At 55.2% G+C, this 14412-nt stretch overlaps 1 protein-coding gene across 5 annotated transcripts in view; it reads right to left on the minus strand.

The window, feature by feature from the left end:
* Window positions 1–6938: 6938 nt before the first annotated feature.
* PIK3R5 (phosphoinositide-3-kinase regulatory subunit 5) overlaps window positions 6939–14412 on the minus strand; it is a 73650-nt gene continuing 66176 nt past the window's right edge. For all 5 annotated transcript variants that reach the window (XM_086686001.1, XM_086685997.1, XM_086685999.1 and 2 more), the window contains 5 exons: window positions 12440–12533; window positions 12283–12365; window positions 11761–11873; window positions 7782–11645; window positions 6939–7531 (listed from right to left, as the gene is read on the minus strand). In XM_086686001.1, coding sequence (XP_086542127.1) covers window positions 11498–11645; window positions 11761–11873; window positions 12283–12365; window positions 12440–12533 — 438 coding nt within the window. In that variant the 3' untranslated portion in view covers window positions 6939–7531; window positions 7782–11497. The remainder of the gene's footprint in view (window positions 7532–7781; window positions 11646–11760; window positions 11874–12282; window positions 12366–12439; window positions 12534–14412) is intronic.

Below are 14412 nucleotides of genomic sequence, written 5' to 3' on the forward strand. Positions count from 1 at the left end.
CCCTTCCCCGTGGCCCTCAAAGCTCCTCCCAGAACACATCCTGCTGTGAGGCTGCTTTCTGCAGAAGCTTTGTGGTCCCCCGCGGTCACTGGAGGCTCTTCCTTTCGATGGGGCAGGAGGGGGGAGCCTCCATAGAGTCCCCCTGTGGTGCTGACTGGGCTGTGATGCCGGGGACCCTGAGCTCCCTCCAGAGCTCCAGACACGCCAGCCGCCATCCACGCCCGGAGACTGGCAGCCAGAGGGCCACCTAACACTTTCAGTTCAAGGTGCATGAACCGAGCCTTCCTCCCCCGCCCCAACCAAGCCCACCTGTCTGCTCCTCACCTCAGAATCAGAAACTTGGGGGGGGGCATCCTCAACGCCTCCCTCTCTCTCCCCTGTTCCATCTAAATGCAACCAAGTCCCATGTCATAAACTGTCCCCTTTTCCCGCCCCCACGACTGCCACCATCGCCCTCCTCCCGAGTGACCGTAGAAGCCTGATCCACAACCGCATCACAGCCAAGAGCCCCTCTCTGGTGCTGAAACACAAATCGGATCACATTACGCCCGCGGTACAGCCTTCAATGGCTCCCTGTTACCTTTAGGAGAAAGGCCAGACTCCACCTCGCGATTTGCACGGCTCCTCTTGACCCGGTGGCTCCTTGATCCCCAAGCCCGGGCTGTGACCCCTCCCAGGAGTCCTGATCGCCGGCAGTTCTGTGATGGTCCAGGTGGCCCCTGGGCTCCAGGCCTGCACGTGTGCTGTGGGCTCCCTTTCTGTCCTCCTCCTGGCTCCAGCAGAGAAGAGGAAAAACGTAGGTCAGAGAGGAAGGAGGAAAGTGGGGTGCCTGGCAGCTGGGAAAGGAGACGGGGTCCAGGACATGGTGGTCAGTGGTGTCAAAGCCAGCAGAGAGGGCGCGGATGAAGGGAGCGACAAAAGCAGCTGCTGACCTGGGCACTTAGGAGAGAGCAGCGTGGGGGAGCGGATCACCTCCAAGGTGTGGACTTGCTGGCTGGCCCGTTGTAGTCTTTCTTTTCCTCACAATTTGAAGCCAAGCAGTATTTTGGGAAATCCACACATTTCTAGACCTTCGAAAAGCTCACAGATGCTCTGCTATCACCTGGTTTGGCCTAATGGTCAATGTCTCTGGAGAGAGACAGATCGCAGACAGCATGGCCTGAACGCCTGGATTCAGCCGTGCCTGCAACCCTCATGCCTAGATCTACTGCGGATTGTTGGACTATGGGATCCAATAAATTCTCCCTCCTCCCCTTTTTGAGTAAGACGGTTTGACTTGGATTCTATTACTTGGGTTCCTCCTTTGCGGCCAAAGAAGTCACTGATATTTTTTTCTGCAAGGGTTTGCATGGCCTCTGCTCCATCACCCTCACTTTGCAGAAGAGCGCATTTGAAAAACAGCAACACCAAAAAAGAGCCCAGGCGTTTCGATCATCTACTCCACGACTCAATCTTCCTGCCCTATCTGTTGTTTTTCTGCACCCCCTCCCGTGACTGGAGTGATAGTCTATCTCCTATCTTTGTATTTGAGTTCTTAGGTCATGTGTCTGCCCCATCTGTCTACCCTTCCCCCACAAGTTCTGGGGAAGCAGAGGCTAGGTCTAGAGAGTGCTAAGAGAATGTTTGGCTCATTAAATACAACAAATGGATAGATGGATGGATGGATGGATGGATGGATGGATGGATAGACGGATGAGTGGATGGATGTTGGATGGGGGGATGCATAAGAGAAATGGGTAAGTCCAGGACAGGATAAAGGACCAGGGACTCTGCCCCTGCAGGTCTGGTACTCAGCAGCAGCCAGGCAGTGTGGTGGCCACAGTGGGCAGCCTCCTCACCTTATCAGCTTTGGCTTAACTGAATCGGAAATCACAAGTCGACATTGTGGCTGGCTGCACCCTCCTCTTTCCACAGCTGCTGTCTCGGCAGCCACACTGGGTGTGGCAGCCACGGGTTGCTTGGTGACCGTGGACGGCCCCAGAGCTGTCCCCTGCAAGGATGGCCTGAGGCTTCTTCATGGGTCATGGACATCCAGGAACAGGAAAGAAGGAAGAGAAGGGAGAGACGAAAGACTGAGGATTGCTAGCTGCCCCCTGAACCATCCTACCATCCCCAAGGCAGGGGCAGGGGTGGGGGGGGGACTGCCCCTTTGATCCCAGGGACGCCTTGCCTCTTAGGGGGGGGATTCTGCTTTCCAGGTGCTGAGGCCAGGCTTCCCATCTGCACCAATGTCCCCGGAAGAGCCCTTCCAGTCCCTTCTGTTCAGGCAAACACTTCCTGTTATTTTCCCACCCATTACTAAGCAGCCAAGACTTTTACACAAATTAAAATTTTAATCCGTAAACAAATTCAATGAAACCCTCCTGACACTGTGGCAGCAGAGGCACCGGCCCCGGGAGCAGGGCGCCCTGGAGGACCAAGGGTATTGGAGTCAGGTGAGATTATTGGCTTCGGATGCAAGAAGCCCAGGTCACCTGTGCCCTCGCCCCACCTTCCGGGGGAATGGTCTCAGGAGCCTCCGGCAGCAAATGCAGAATTCACCATCTTGACCTTTTCTTTCTTTTTTTTTTTTTTAATTTTTTAACGTTTATTTATTTTTGAGACAGAGAGAGCCAGAGCATGAACGGGGGAGGGGCAGAGAGAGAGGGAGACACAGAATCGGAAACAGGCTCCAGGTTCTGAGTGGTCAGCACGGAGCCTGACGCGGGGCTCGAACTCACGGACTGCGAGATCGTGACCTGAGCCGAAGTCGGACGCCCAACCGACTGAGCCCCCCAGGCACCCCACCATCTTGCCCTTTTCTTTTTTTAAAAATTTTTTTTTTCAACGTTTATTTATTTTTGGGACAGAGAGAGACAGAGCATGAACGGGGGAGGGGCAGAGAGAGAGAGGGAGACACAGAATCGGAAACAGGCTCCAGGCTCTGAGCCATCAGCCCAGAGCCTGACGCGGGGCTCGAACTCCCGGACCGCGAGATCGTGACCTGGCCGAAGTCGGACGCTTAACCGACTGCGCCACCCAGGCGCCCCCATCTTGCCCTTTTCTAAGGAATCCACCCACAGAAAATCCTGATGAGCGAAGTAAATCTCACTGAGGATCACAGGGGCAGGGTGGGGGGAGATAGGAGAGGCATGTACGTTACACGTCTCTTAGCAAACGATTGAAAAAACCTCTGTGGGTATTTCTCTCGTCCAGACACCCTTTGTCCACACCAAGCCGCCGGACTGGTGGGCTGGGGTGGGATCAGAAGGGCTCTTCTGCTTTGTCCTCTCTCCCCAAGTGACTCTGAGTCAGAGTCATGCATTGCTGGTTTCTCCGGCCCAGACTTTTTCACAAAGGGAAGTCCTCTCAGGGTCGGATTCGGAGAGGGGTGCCTGGGTGGCCCAGTTGGTTAAGCGTCCGGCTCTTGATTTCGGCTCAGGTCGTGATCTCACGGTTTGTGGGTTCGAGCCCTGCATCAGGCTCTGTGCTGACGGTGCTCTCTCTCCCCCCCCCCCCCCACTCGTGCTTTCTCTCAAAAATAGATAAACATTTAAAAAAAAAGGAAGTGCTTTCAGAGCACTTCCAACCCCACGTGTTTTAGAAACACATCTAACTTTACGTATACAGCTACTGTAGGAGCTAGTGCGTTCGGGAGGGGGCTCACCTAAGTGGTCGGGAGGGCGCTTGAGCCAGGGGGAGCCCAGTCCAGCTCCAGGGAGCACTGCGGGCCGAGTCAACTGGAAGCCTGGCCCACGGTCCTCGCCTTCCATCCCTCCTCAAGGAAGACCCAGGCATCGGCGTGGCTGGTGCCCACTTGACGGGCACCTCTGCTTCTAGTGGATTCCCTCCGGCCCTCACGGCCACAGCCCCGGGAAACAGGGACTGCGGGACGACCTCGTGCTCTGAAGGAGTGGTTCGCCGAGCGTGGTCCCTGAACCAGCAGCATCGGTATCCCCCGGGGAGCTTGTGAGCACCTAGTAGCATCTGCTGTGGGGGCAGAGAGGGAGGAAGAATCAGGAAGAATCAGGGGGAGTTAGGATAGTGGGGGGACGATTAGTAGAAAAAGAGCTCCGGGCCCCGTCTTCCCAGTATCCTTTTCCTCTCCACCCGGTGATAATCGCTGTTGAAGGCCTGGGGTGATTGCACAAACTGATCTTCCACTGGCTTTGTTTACTTGGAGATCATGAGAGGTGTGGACCCAAGGATCAGCCGCTTTCTTTTCTTAAATGTAAGTGTCTGTGTTTTCTGGCCCCAGTAACATATTGACTTGGGTCAACATTCAGAGGAAAACCTGCCCACTCCCTCTCGGGCAAGCCATTTGGGGAAGAAAACTTCCCTCCCCAGGATTCTCTTGGCAGGTGCCCCGGTCGCCCCTCCCAGACTCCTCTGGGGCGGGGGGAGGGGCAGGGAGACCCTGCCGTGGGGGCGGGGCCTGCTCTCCGCGCGCGCACCTCCCCTCCCCTGTTCTCCGGTGGGGGCTGGAGGAGCCTAGCTGGGCAGCAGGTCTGCAAGCTCCCCGGAACGTGAGGGGGGCGGCGTGGAGCCTCTCGAATGTATGAGATACTTAGCACAGTCGCTGTGTCTTCTCACAAAAGAATTCCCACTAGGAACAGGGACCGGCTGGCAGGTCGAGAAAGCTGGGGGCGTCAAGAAGGCTGGGGGTGACCAGGATCGTTGAGAAAACTCGAAGACTCCCTTCATTACTCATGCAAACTGCCTGGCACCCACGCGCGCACCCGTACTCGCACCCGGGCGCACAGATACACCCCAAAATGGCGACCTGGCTGGGCTGTGTTGTAACATTGCTGTAGCTGCACGGGCCCCTTCTGCCTGGGTCTCAGTTTCCTCCTCTGTAACCGAGGGATTGCAGCGCGCATTTGCAAGGCCCTTGCCAGCTTCCTCACCGCCCCCCCCCCCCAACGACCCCCGACAATCCTGGTGGGGTAGGGCTGCTCCTTCCTCTCCCACCCCTCCCAACTCCCCCTCTCCAGAGGTCTCTGAGGACCCCCTTGAGACAGCCCTTTGGCCTGGAGTGCATTCACATAAGGCCTCCCTCCTGACTGCCTTCCCCTCCCTGCGCAGGGGAAGGCACAGACTGGCCAGGGGCCCCGCCCACCTGCTCAGACCTCAGCTTCCCTCTCCTGCTCCCCCACCCCACCCACCCCCATTGGCGGGGGTGCCTGCAGACCGTGGCTTCCATGTTGAAAGCGCCAGAGCTCCTCCAAAATTCCATTACAATGAAGCCAACGCTCTGGGAGATCTGCCTAAACTTAATTTTTCTGGGCCTCAGACATGAGTGGCTTGGGGGAGTAGCATAGCTTAGGGGTTAAGAGCAGGGACTCTGGGGCCCGTGGACGTGGGCTTGAAGCCTGGCTTCCCCTTTCCCGGGTCTCTGTGACCTTGGGCAAGTTCCTTAACTTCTCTGTCTCCGTTTCTTCCTCGGTAAAATGGATATAATAGTGCCCGCCTCATGGGGCTGTTGGGAGACAGAAAGTTGGTAACAGAAGCATGTAGGGGTGCCCGAGTGGCTCAATCCGTTAAGCGTCTGACTTTCGGCTCAGGTCATGATCTCGCGGTTTGGGAGTTTGAGCCCCGCGTCTGGCTCTGTGCTGACAGCTGGGAGCCTGGAACGTGCTTCAGATTTTGTGTCTCCCTCTCTCTCTCTGCTCCTCCCCCACTCGCGCTCTGTCTCCCTCTCTCTCTCAAAAATAAACAAACATTAAAAAAAAAAGTATGTAACGCACATGGGTAGTGCTCGGCGGGTATACATACAGTAAGTGCTATAAAGTGTTGACTGATAGGGGCGCCTGGGTGGCTCGCTCAGTCGGTTAGGCGTCCGACTTCGGCTCAGGTCATGATCTCACGGTCCGTGAGTTCGAGCCCCGCGTGGGGCTCTGTGCTGACAGCTCGGAGCCTGGAGCCTGCTTCAGATTCTCTCTCTCTCTCTGCCCCTCCCCCACTTGCTCTCTCTCTCTCTCTCCCCCTTAAAAATAAATATTAAAAAATATTAAAAAAAAAAAAAGTGTTCGCTGATACCCCCTTTGTGCTCACTTGACATCCAGTGGCGATTTCCCGGCCAGACTGCAATGACCACGAGGCTGGGCCTTCCTGCCCTAAATTTCTGCGAGTCCCCTGAACGGGCACTGTTTCTTCCCACTCGCCCTGTGCCAGAGGCACACGTGTGGTCACAGTCGCCTTTCCAGGGACCACACGCTCAGGGCTGCTGGGTGTTATGGACTGAATGTTTGTGTCCACCCAAAATTCGTGTGTTGACCCTCCAACGTGACGGTCATCGGGAGGTGGGGACTTTCGGAGGTAATTGGGGTTGGAGGACGTCGTAAGGAGGGTGGAGCCCCAGCGTCCCAAGGGGAGGAAGAGACACTAGACAGGCAGAGGCACCGTGGGAAGGTGAACGTGTGCAAAGCGGGAAATGGGCTCTCACCAGACACGGAATCTGCCAGCACCTTGACCTTGGATGTCACAGCCTCCAGACTGGGAGAAATGAGTGTCTGTTGTTTAAGCAGCCCCACTCTATGGGTGGCCTGAGCAGCCTGAGACACAGGGGGACTGTGTTGTGGTCTGAGCCAGGATGCAGGTGCACCTGCTGCAAGGAACAGAGAAATAAAGTGGCACAGGTAGGGGACAGTCTGGCACCTGCCTGTCTCTGCCCCCAGAGGGATGGGGAGGACACCCTCTTCCAGGAGAGCCGGCTTCCTTTACCCTGATTTTACTGGGGGGGGGGGGGGAGGGGTTGAGGCCATAGAGGCATTCAGAGATGGGAAGGGAGAGAGAAGCCCCCAGTACTGGACCCCCGAGCTCTCTGTCTTTCAGTAATAAATAAATGTTAAAAAATTTTAAAAAAACACAAAAAAACTAAACTAAATGATCGAGCAATTGTGCTCCTTGGTGTTTACCCAAAGGAGCTGAAAACATATGTCCACACAAAAACCAGCACATAAATGTTTACATCGGCTTTATTCATAATTGCCAAACATTGCCATCAACCAAGATGTCCTCCAGACTGTGAGTAAAGAAATGAACTTGGGTACATCAGTAAAATGGAATATTATTTGGCAACAAAAGGAAATGAGCTGTGAAGCCATGAAAAGAGAAGGAGGAACCTTAAATCCATATTGCTAAGCGAATGAAACCAATCTGAAAAGGCTGGTGACGGTACAGTTCCAACTATACGATATTCTGAAATATGTATGAAGTATGGAGGCAACAACAACAAAATATAATTGGTTGCCAGTCTAATTAAGAAAAGAATGGTTTGGGGGGGGCGCCTCGATGGCTCAGTTGGTTAAGCGTCCAACTCTTGGTTTCAGCTCTGGTCATGATCTGACCAGGTTTCGTGAGTTTGGACCCCATGTCGGGCTCTGTGGTGGCAGCACGTTGCCTGCTTAGGATTCTCTCTCTCCCTCTCTCTATGCCCTTTTCCTACTTGCACTGTCTCTGTCTCTCAAAATAAATAAACTTTAAAAATTAAAAAAAAAAAGAATGGTTTCAATTTCTTTAACATATATTTGCCTACCTGGGAAATCCATTTCTTTCACAGTGGTATTTCTTTTTTTTTTTTTTTTTAATTTTTTTTTTTTAACGTTTTATTTATTTTTGAGACAGAGAGAGACAGAGCATGAACGGGGGAGGGGCAGAGAGAGAGGGAGACACAGAATCGGAAGCAGGCTCCAGGCTCTGAGCCGTCAGCCCAGAGCCTGACGCGGGGCTCGAACTCACGGACCGCGAGATCGCGACCTGAGCCGAAGTCGGACGCTCAACCGACTGAGCCACCCAGGCACCCCTCACAGTGGTATTTCTGAGAAACTTCTCCATCTTATCCAAATCGCCAAATTTATTGGTCAATGTGTAGTATCCTTTCATTATATTTTTAGCGCGCATAGGATCTGTAGAGACGTCCCTCTTTTTCACACACGATATTGCTGATTTGTTCGCTAGAGCCTTATCCACTAGTACACTGCTTTTCTAATTCATAGATTTCTGCTTTTACACTTCCTTTTTCCTACTTTAGGATTTATACCTTTCTTTCTGTATCTTCTTGAGATGAAGATACTCCCTTTGGCTTCAATCATTTGAAATTTGATACTCTACTTGTGCTTGAAATAATGTGAGTTCTGTTGCTGGGCGGTATTCTATTTCAACAAGATCAAACGTGTTAATTGTGTTGTCCAGATCCTCTGTATCTCTATTCTTTCTTGTCTGTTTTTCTTAAGCCACTGAGAGAAGTGTGATAAAATCCTTCATTATGGTTGTGGAGGCATTAATTCCGTCAATTTTTGCTTTACAGTTTACGTTGATGTTATTGCATGCATACAGATTTATGATCATGATAACTTTGTTGGATTGACTTTTTGACCTTTATAAACTGTCCCTCTTCATTATTTTTTAAAATGCTTCTTGCCTTAAAATCTTTGACATTAGAATAACAACATCCTTTTGATCTTTTGCTTTCAGACTTTGTGTTCGTATACTTAACATGTGTCTCTTGTGAGCAGCGTATAATTTAAAAAAAACAACATTGAACAAGTCTAGATTGAATTTTTTCCAGCATTTTAAAGATGTCATTTCATTGTCTTCTGGCTTCCAATGTTTCTGTTGAGAAGGGAGCTGTTTGTTGATCCTTTGAAGATAAAATACACCCCCCCACTGCTGCCTTTGGTTGTCTTTAAGATTCTCACATTACCTTTTTCTTCCCCAGGAGTCTTACAATGAGGTGCCTGTGTGTTTCATGTGTGTGTGTGTGTGTGTTTGGGTTTTGTTTGCTTTTTGATTTTTGAAAACTACACTCCAGGGGCACCTGGGTGGTTCAGGTGGTTAAGCACCCAACTTTGGCTCAGGTCACAATCTCACAAGTTTGTGGGTTCAAGCCCTGTGTCGGGCTCTGCCCTGACAGTGAGGAACCTGCTTGGGATCTCCTCTCTCCCTCTCTCTCCACTCACATTTTTCTCTCCCTCTCAAAATAAATAAACTTTAAAAAAAATTGAAAAACCAAAACTCCAGCCTTTATGGGATTTCACCAGTTCTTTCATTAACCTTTCTCTGTTTCTGGATCCAATCCAGGGTACCACATTGCATTTAGTGTTCAGGTTCCCTCTCTCCTTGCTCTAGGAGTTTCTCGGTCCTACCTTGTTTTCATGACCTCCTGGAAGGGTACTAGTCAGATTAGCCCATAGAGGAAGGTCCCACAGTCTGGGTTTGTCTGGTATTCTCCTCGCGATTAGAATGGGGCTATGGGACTTTGGAAAGAGTATCAGAAATGAAGTCCTGGCCTCCAGATGGAGTGAGGGCTGCTGAGTTTATTGGGATCCCTGGGTTAATGGGTGTCGTGGATTTGGGCCGATTTAATTTGGGGAGCACAGACACCTCCCAGGCCGTTAGGGGAGCCCCACCTGGATCAAGGGATCCCTGGATGTCCCGTGGATGCATGTTGGGTGTGTTAGGCGTGTTTTATTGTTTCCAATAGCTAGCTGGGGCAAACCTAGAGCATCTCATGGTTCCTTCTTCCTCCCTCCCCGGGGGTTAGGCTGTGAGCCTGATGCCTTCGTATTCCTCCCAAATAACAGGTGTCTTCCCGCGACCAGCGATGAGCTCACCTCCTTCCTCTCAGCAGGACGATGAGGCTTCAACGGAACAGCGTCAGAGAAAATGACAGCACAAATACATTTTCTCCAGCTCCAAAAAGCTACACGCAACAGCCCCCCAAGAAACCTGATCGTTGCCGCCTGTGAAGCGGTTTATGCGAACGAAGCAAGTTAATCGGCGTGCGGCGAGATAACCACGGGTCATCGCGTTCGAAACTAACCAAGTTTTATTCGAAAATAATATTAAACTGTTTTCATTCTTGGATATCTGTTTATCCTGTAGTAGAACTTGTTCATGCAACAACAAACTTTATCAAGGGTATACGGTCGGCTGCTCTCTGGAGCCTGGAACATGGGCAGGTGGCTGGTTGGGGGCAGGTGGCGGGGGCGGGGGGGGCAGCTCTGTTCACTTCCATCAGGCGGTCTTGGCTGGCGTTTCAGGGGCTCCCGCAAGCCCACCAGCTTTGGAGCAGGTGAAGCAGGAGGAGGCAACGGAGGGGCTCTGGGCGGGATACAGTCACCTTCCTCCACCCCCAGCGTCCAAATCCCGGTCCTCAGCCCTGCCCTCCACCCCATGACCCTAGCGCACACTTGCTTCCTTCCAAACCGCTCCGACCTGGCGGCTTTAACATTTTTGGCTCTCGCGTTCCGCCACCCCCTCCCCCCCGCCCTGCCCCCAGCCAGGCACGAAGCCCCGCAAAGCCAGGCTCTTGATCTACCCGCTCTGGGATCTCGCCCAGGCACCAGAACAGTGCCCGTGAACCTTCTGGGCTGCAAGACTCCGCACATAATGTGCACCAGCCAGAGGAGTGACACGGGAGCGGGGGTCACGGGGTCCCATCTGGGAGAGAAGTCGGCAAAGGCTGGGGACTCCCGTGCCACCCTCCTCTTGTCCCCGCCAAGGTCGTTCCTCCTTCGGAGGGTAAAACTGACCCCTCCCCACCTCCTAGTCTTGGTCCTGCTTCAATGATGAATCGGAAAGGCGTGAATGAGGACTGTCCCAGGGGCCGTGAGAGTGTCCCAGCGCCACACAAGGGGAGTCGGCGCCTAAGGGTGAGGCTGCTAATCTTTCCTGAGCACTGGCCATGAGCCAGCCACGGGCCAGGCACCTTGCGGACAATTTCTTTTCAACCCCTGAAGGTCGAAGGTCGTAGAGCCGAGGAGGTGGAGGCTGGAAGAGGCTAATTAACTTCCTTCTGGTCATTCAGCTAGAAGGTAATCGAGCTGCTCCTGAATCTGTGCCTGTCCTGTCCCCCCAGCTCTCAGACCCAGAAAGGGGCTCGCAAGAGAATGTCTTCTATGTCCTGACAGCAGGCAGGTAAAGGATTAGTGCTGTTTTTCAGAATACCCGGGGAATCTGCGTGCGTGCGTGTGTGTGTGTGTGTGTGTGTGTGTGAGAGAGAGAGAGAAGTGGGGGTGGGGTACTGAAGGTCTGGAAAGAAATTCTTATCCTTGTTTCTCCCACCTGAACCGCAGAGTAGAGGAGACTCTGAACCACAGATATAAAGGCTTCCCCAAGTCTTTGACAAAGTGAGGGGGGGCCTGGCTAACGTTGGGAGAGGAGGCCTAAGCCACACCCCAGAGCACCAGAGGCTCAGATCTTTCCAGAAAGGATCCCAGACCACACTAGTGGCCGGTGCCTTTGGAGGTCAGCTCCTCCATCCCTCTCCTGTCTACGTGAGGGATCTGAGGGGCTGCGTGGCCAGCCGCACCCTCCCTCATCCCTGTGTCCTTCCTAAACAGAGCCCCGAGGACCCAGAAACCGCCAAGCCCCTGCCAGCCACAGGGACCCACAGCAGGACCCAATGCGACAGAGGGCCGTTCAGTTCCCCACAGGGAGCGAGACCCTCACGGCCGCCCCCCTTGCGTGGGGAGGGGCTCCGAGGAGGCTTCCCCGCCCGCTGGTGAGGGCCCCACTAAGGCAGAGCTCCGCTGAACGTCATGATTGGCAGGCAGAGGAGGGAGCAGAGGTCGGGCACGGCCTGGGCCGGCTGGTCGGGGGTCCTCTGGGGTTGGGGGCGGAGGCCGCTCTTCTCCGGCTTGTAGCAGGGCGAGACCTCACACCTGTGGGGCAGGCGGGAGGTAAGGGCAGCCCCCACCTCCGCATCCCTGCAGCTCCTTCCGGGGTCCCAGGGGGTGGTGCAGGAGTGCGCCCCTTCCCTGGACGCCCCCTTCCTACCGGACCACACTCTGCACGATCTTCCTCTCGTCCTGGTCCAGACACACCGCGAAGGAGCAGCCGTTGGAGCCGATGATCTGTATCTTGTCCACTTTGATCTGTGACGTGCTGATCTGGAAGCAAGGCCCCCGTCAGCCCCGATCGCCGGCCCCCTCGAACTCCAGCCCTCGGCAGCTCTGTCCCTCAGGCCTGTCCCCAAGCCCGGCAGCAGCTCTCAGGGGCTGACGGCCTCCATCAGGCCCTGCCCCTTCCCCGGCCTCCACCTTCCCTGAGTCTGGAAGAAACAAGCCCCGGCCCCACCCGACAAAGCCCACTGCCCCCCTCGCGAGGCCCGGGGTCCCTGACACGGGAGCCTTTGCACGCAGACACGTCCTCCCACAGGGCTCTCCTTCCTCCCCTGATACCCACGGAGTACGCACCCCAAACCGCACCTCATCCATTCGCGCATGCGCACATCCTCAGGCACCTGCACACGCCCGGGCCTCCCGAAAGGCGTGGCCGCAAAGAGAGGGGTGCCCTTACCTGGTTAAAGCCCTTCTTGGACTTGGGGTTCTGCCTCTTCACCACTTCGGTCAGGTTTAGCGTCAGGGCCTCCATGCTGGAGTCTGAGGGGCAGGGGGCGGCTCAGGCCAGGCTCGGGGCCCCGCCCCCCGCCACCTGCACCCCGCCGCCCGCTCACCTAGCTCCTCCGGCTTCCGGCAGGCCTTGCTGAGGTTCACGGACGTGCACACCTTCTCCATGCTGCTCCAGCGGCTTCGGCCACTGATGGCCCCCTGGGAACACAGCGGGGCCGCACCCTCTCAGCCGGGGTCCCCCGGGGCCTGCTACCTGCTCTCGGAAGAGGTGGCTCCAGACCCACCGGTGGCACGCGTTCACCCGAGTCTGCTAACTCGTGCACCAAGAGCTGTCTGACCCCGTATAGACCTCGACGACTCCAAGAAGGAGCGTCGGGTGCCCGGCCTGGTCCACGGATCGGAGGGCTCCAGAGCTCAGAGCATCTCAAAGGGTTATCTCCGTGACGGCTGAGCCCCAAGGGAGGAGGAGAGGGGCCCACGGGCATGAGGTCCCGGCCAGAGCCAGGCTGGAGCCCCCCCTTGGGGTCTGGACGTCTCTTTCACCGGGACCTCCGCATTGCCAGATGCAAGTGCGTTTCTCAGTCCTCGGCTCCCCTGACCTCATAGGAGTGCCTGGCTGTGCTCACTGCTGTCTGCACCCCGCGCCTCGCCCACCTGCCCCTGGCCGGGGCCTGTCTGCCTGCCATCACACGGCACGGGGCTCGGGGTGCCTCCTCCTGGCCCCCCACTCTCCGCCCCACTAGTCTCTCCAAGCACGAGCCTTCCGTGCTCCTTCCCCGAGGCCACCTACACACCCAACTCCCCCCTGCACCTGAGGCCAGGCCCATCCGTGCAACTGCACTTCTCACTTCCTCCTGTCTCTCAAGGGCACCCAAACTCGACCTGCCCCCAACTCACGGCCTCCCCGCACTGGACCTGGGCCGCTTCTGGTCCCGGAACATTGAGAGCCAGGAGTTTGGGCCTCCCGTTTTCTGATCCGCCCCTACGCCCTGCTGCTCACAGAACCCACCACCACCCCCATGCAGGCCACCCCCATTTCCCCCCGGACAACCAACTCCGGAGCCTCCTAACTGGCCTTCCCGCATCCCCTGCGGACCCCTCCAAACCGAGGGAGCTTCCAGACCTCAAATCTAATCATGGCACACATCCCCCAGCCCCATCCCCAACTTGAGCCCCTTCAAAGGGTGTCCACGGCTCTTGGGACAAGGACAAAAATCAAGGCCCTTGGTATTGTGGCCCTGCCAGCTCCTTTAGCCTCACCCATGCACTGTCTCTGCTCTGGCCCCTCTGGCCTGCCTCAGTGCCCTGTGATGACATGTTCCCTCTCACCACAGGACCTTTGCACATGCCGTTCTCTCTGCCTGGAGAGCATATCCCTCTCTTCTTAGCCTAGTTAACGAACTCCTCGTTTTCTTTCCAGTGCTGCCTCAATGTCCCTTCTCAGGGAAGCCTTGTGTAGCCTTCCTGACCAGGTTGAATGATCCTCTTAAAGGTTCTCAGGGGACCATGAACCTCTCCTTCACCTGTCACAGTTGTAATTATGTATCATGTAGCAATATCTACCGCTCCCTCTAGACTGTAAGCACTTGACTCTTGGGAATCCCCCGGTCTGGGACATGGGAGGTATTCCCCAAACACCCAACATGCAGTGCTCTGTTAGTCAGTCCTTCCTGCCCGCTTCCCTGGCCGCCACACGTAAGTGGCCTCAGCATCACTGTCCCATCAACCCTTTTACTGCCTTGTCACCCCTCACCGCTCTTTGATACTCTCCTGGCCATTTCTGTTGTTTGCTGTCTTGCTCCTCCAGGAAAGTCGCAGAGAAGGCCTAGCCTTCTCTGCTCACCGCTGTCTCCCCTCCCCAGCAGAGCTCAGCACGAGTAGGGGGTAAATGAGTATCTTTCGAATGGCGAAAGGAAAGAAAGAAGGAAGGAAAGAGGGTGGGTGGGGGGGGGTGTCCCCACTTTGAAGTCAAGGTTCTCGTGGCCTGTACCCCGGGTGTGATGCTCAGAGACCCATGCCAGACCTATGGTTCCCTTCTGACACGGGTCCCAGCTCCCACACACCCCGCGGGGCACCC

This window comes from Puma concolor, chromosome E1 (genome assembly GCF_028749965.1).
Source record: "Puma concolor isolate L17-30 chromosome E1, mPumCon1.1.hap2, whole genome shotgun sequence".
Taxonomy (NCBI): domain Eukaryota; kingdom Metazoa; phylum Chordata; class Mammalia; order Carnivora; family Felidae; genus Puma; species Puma concolor.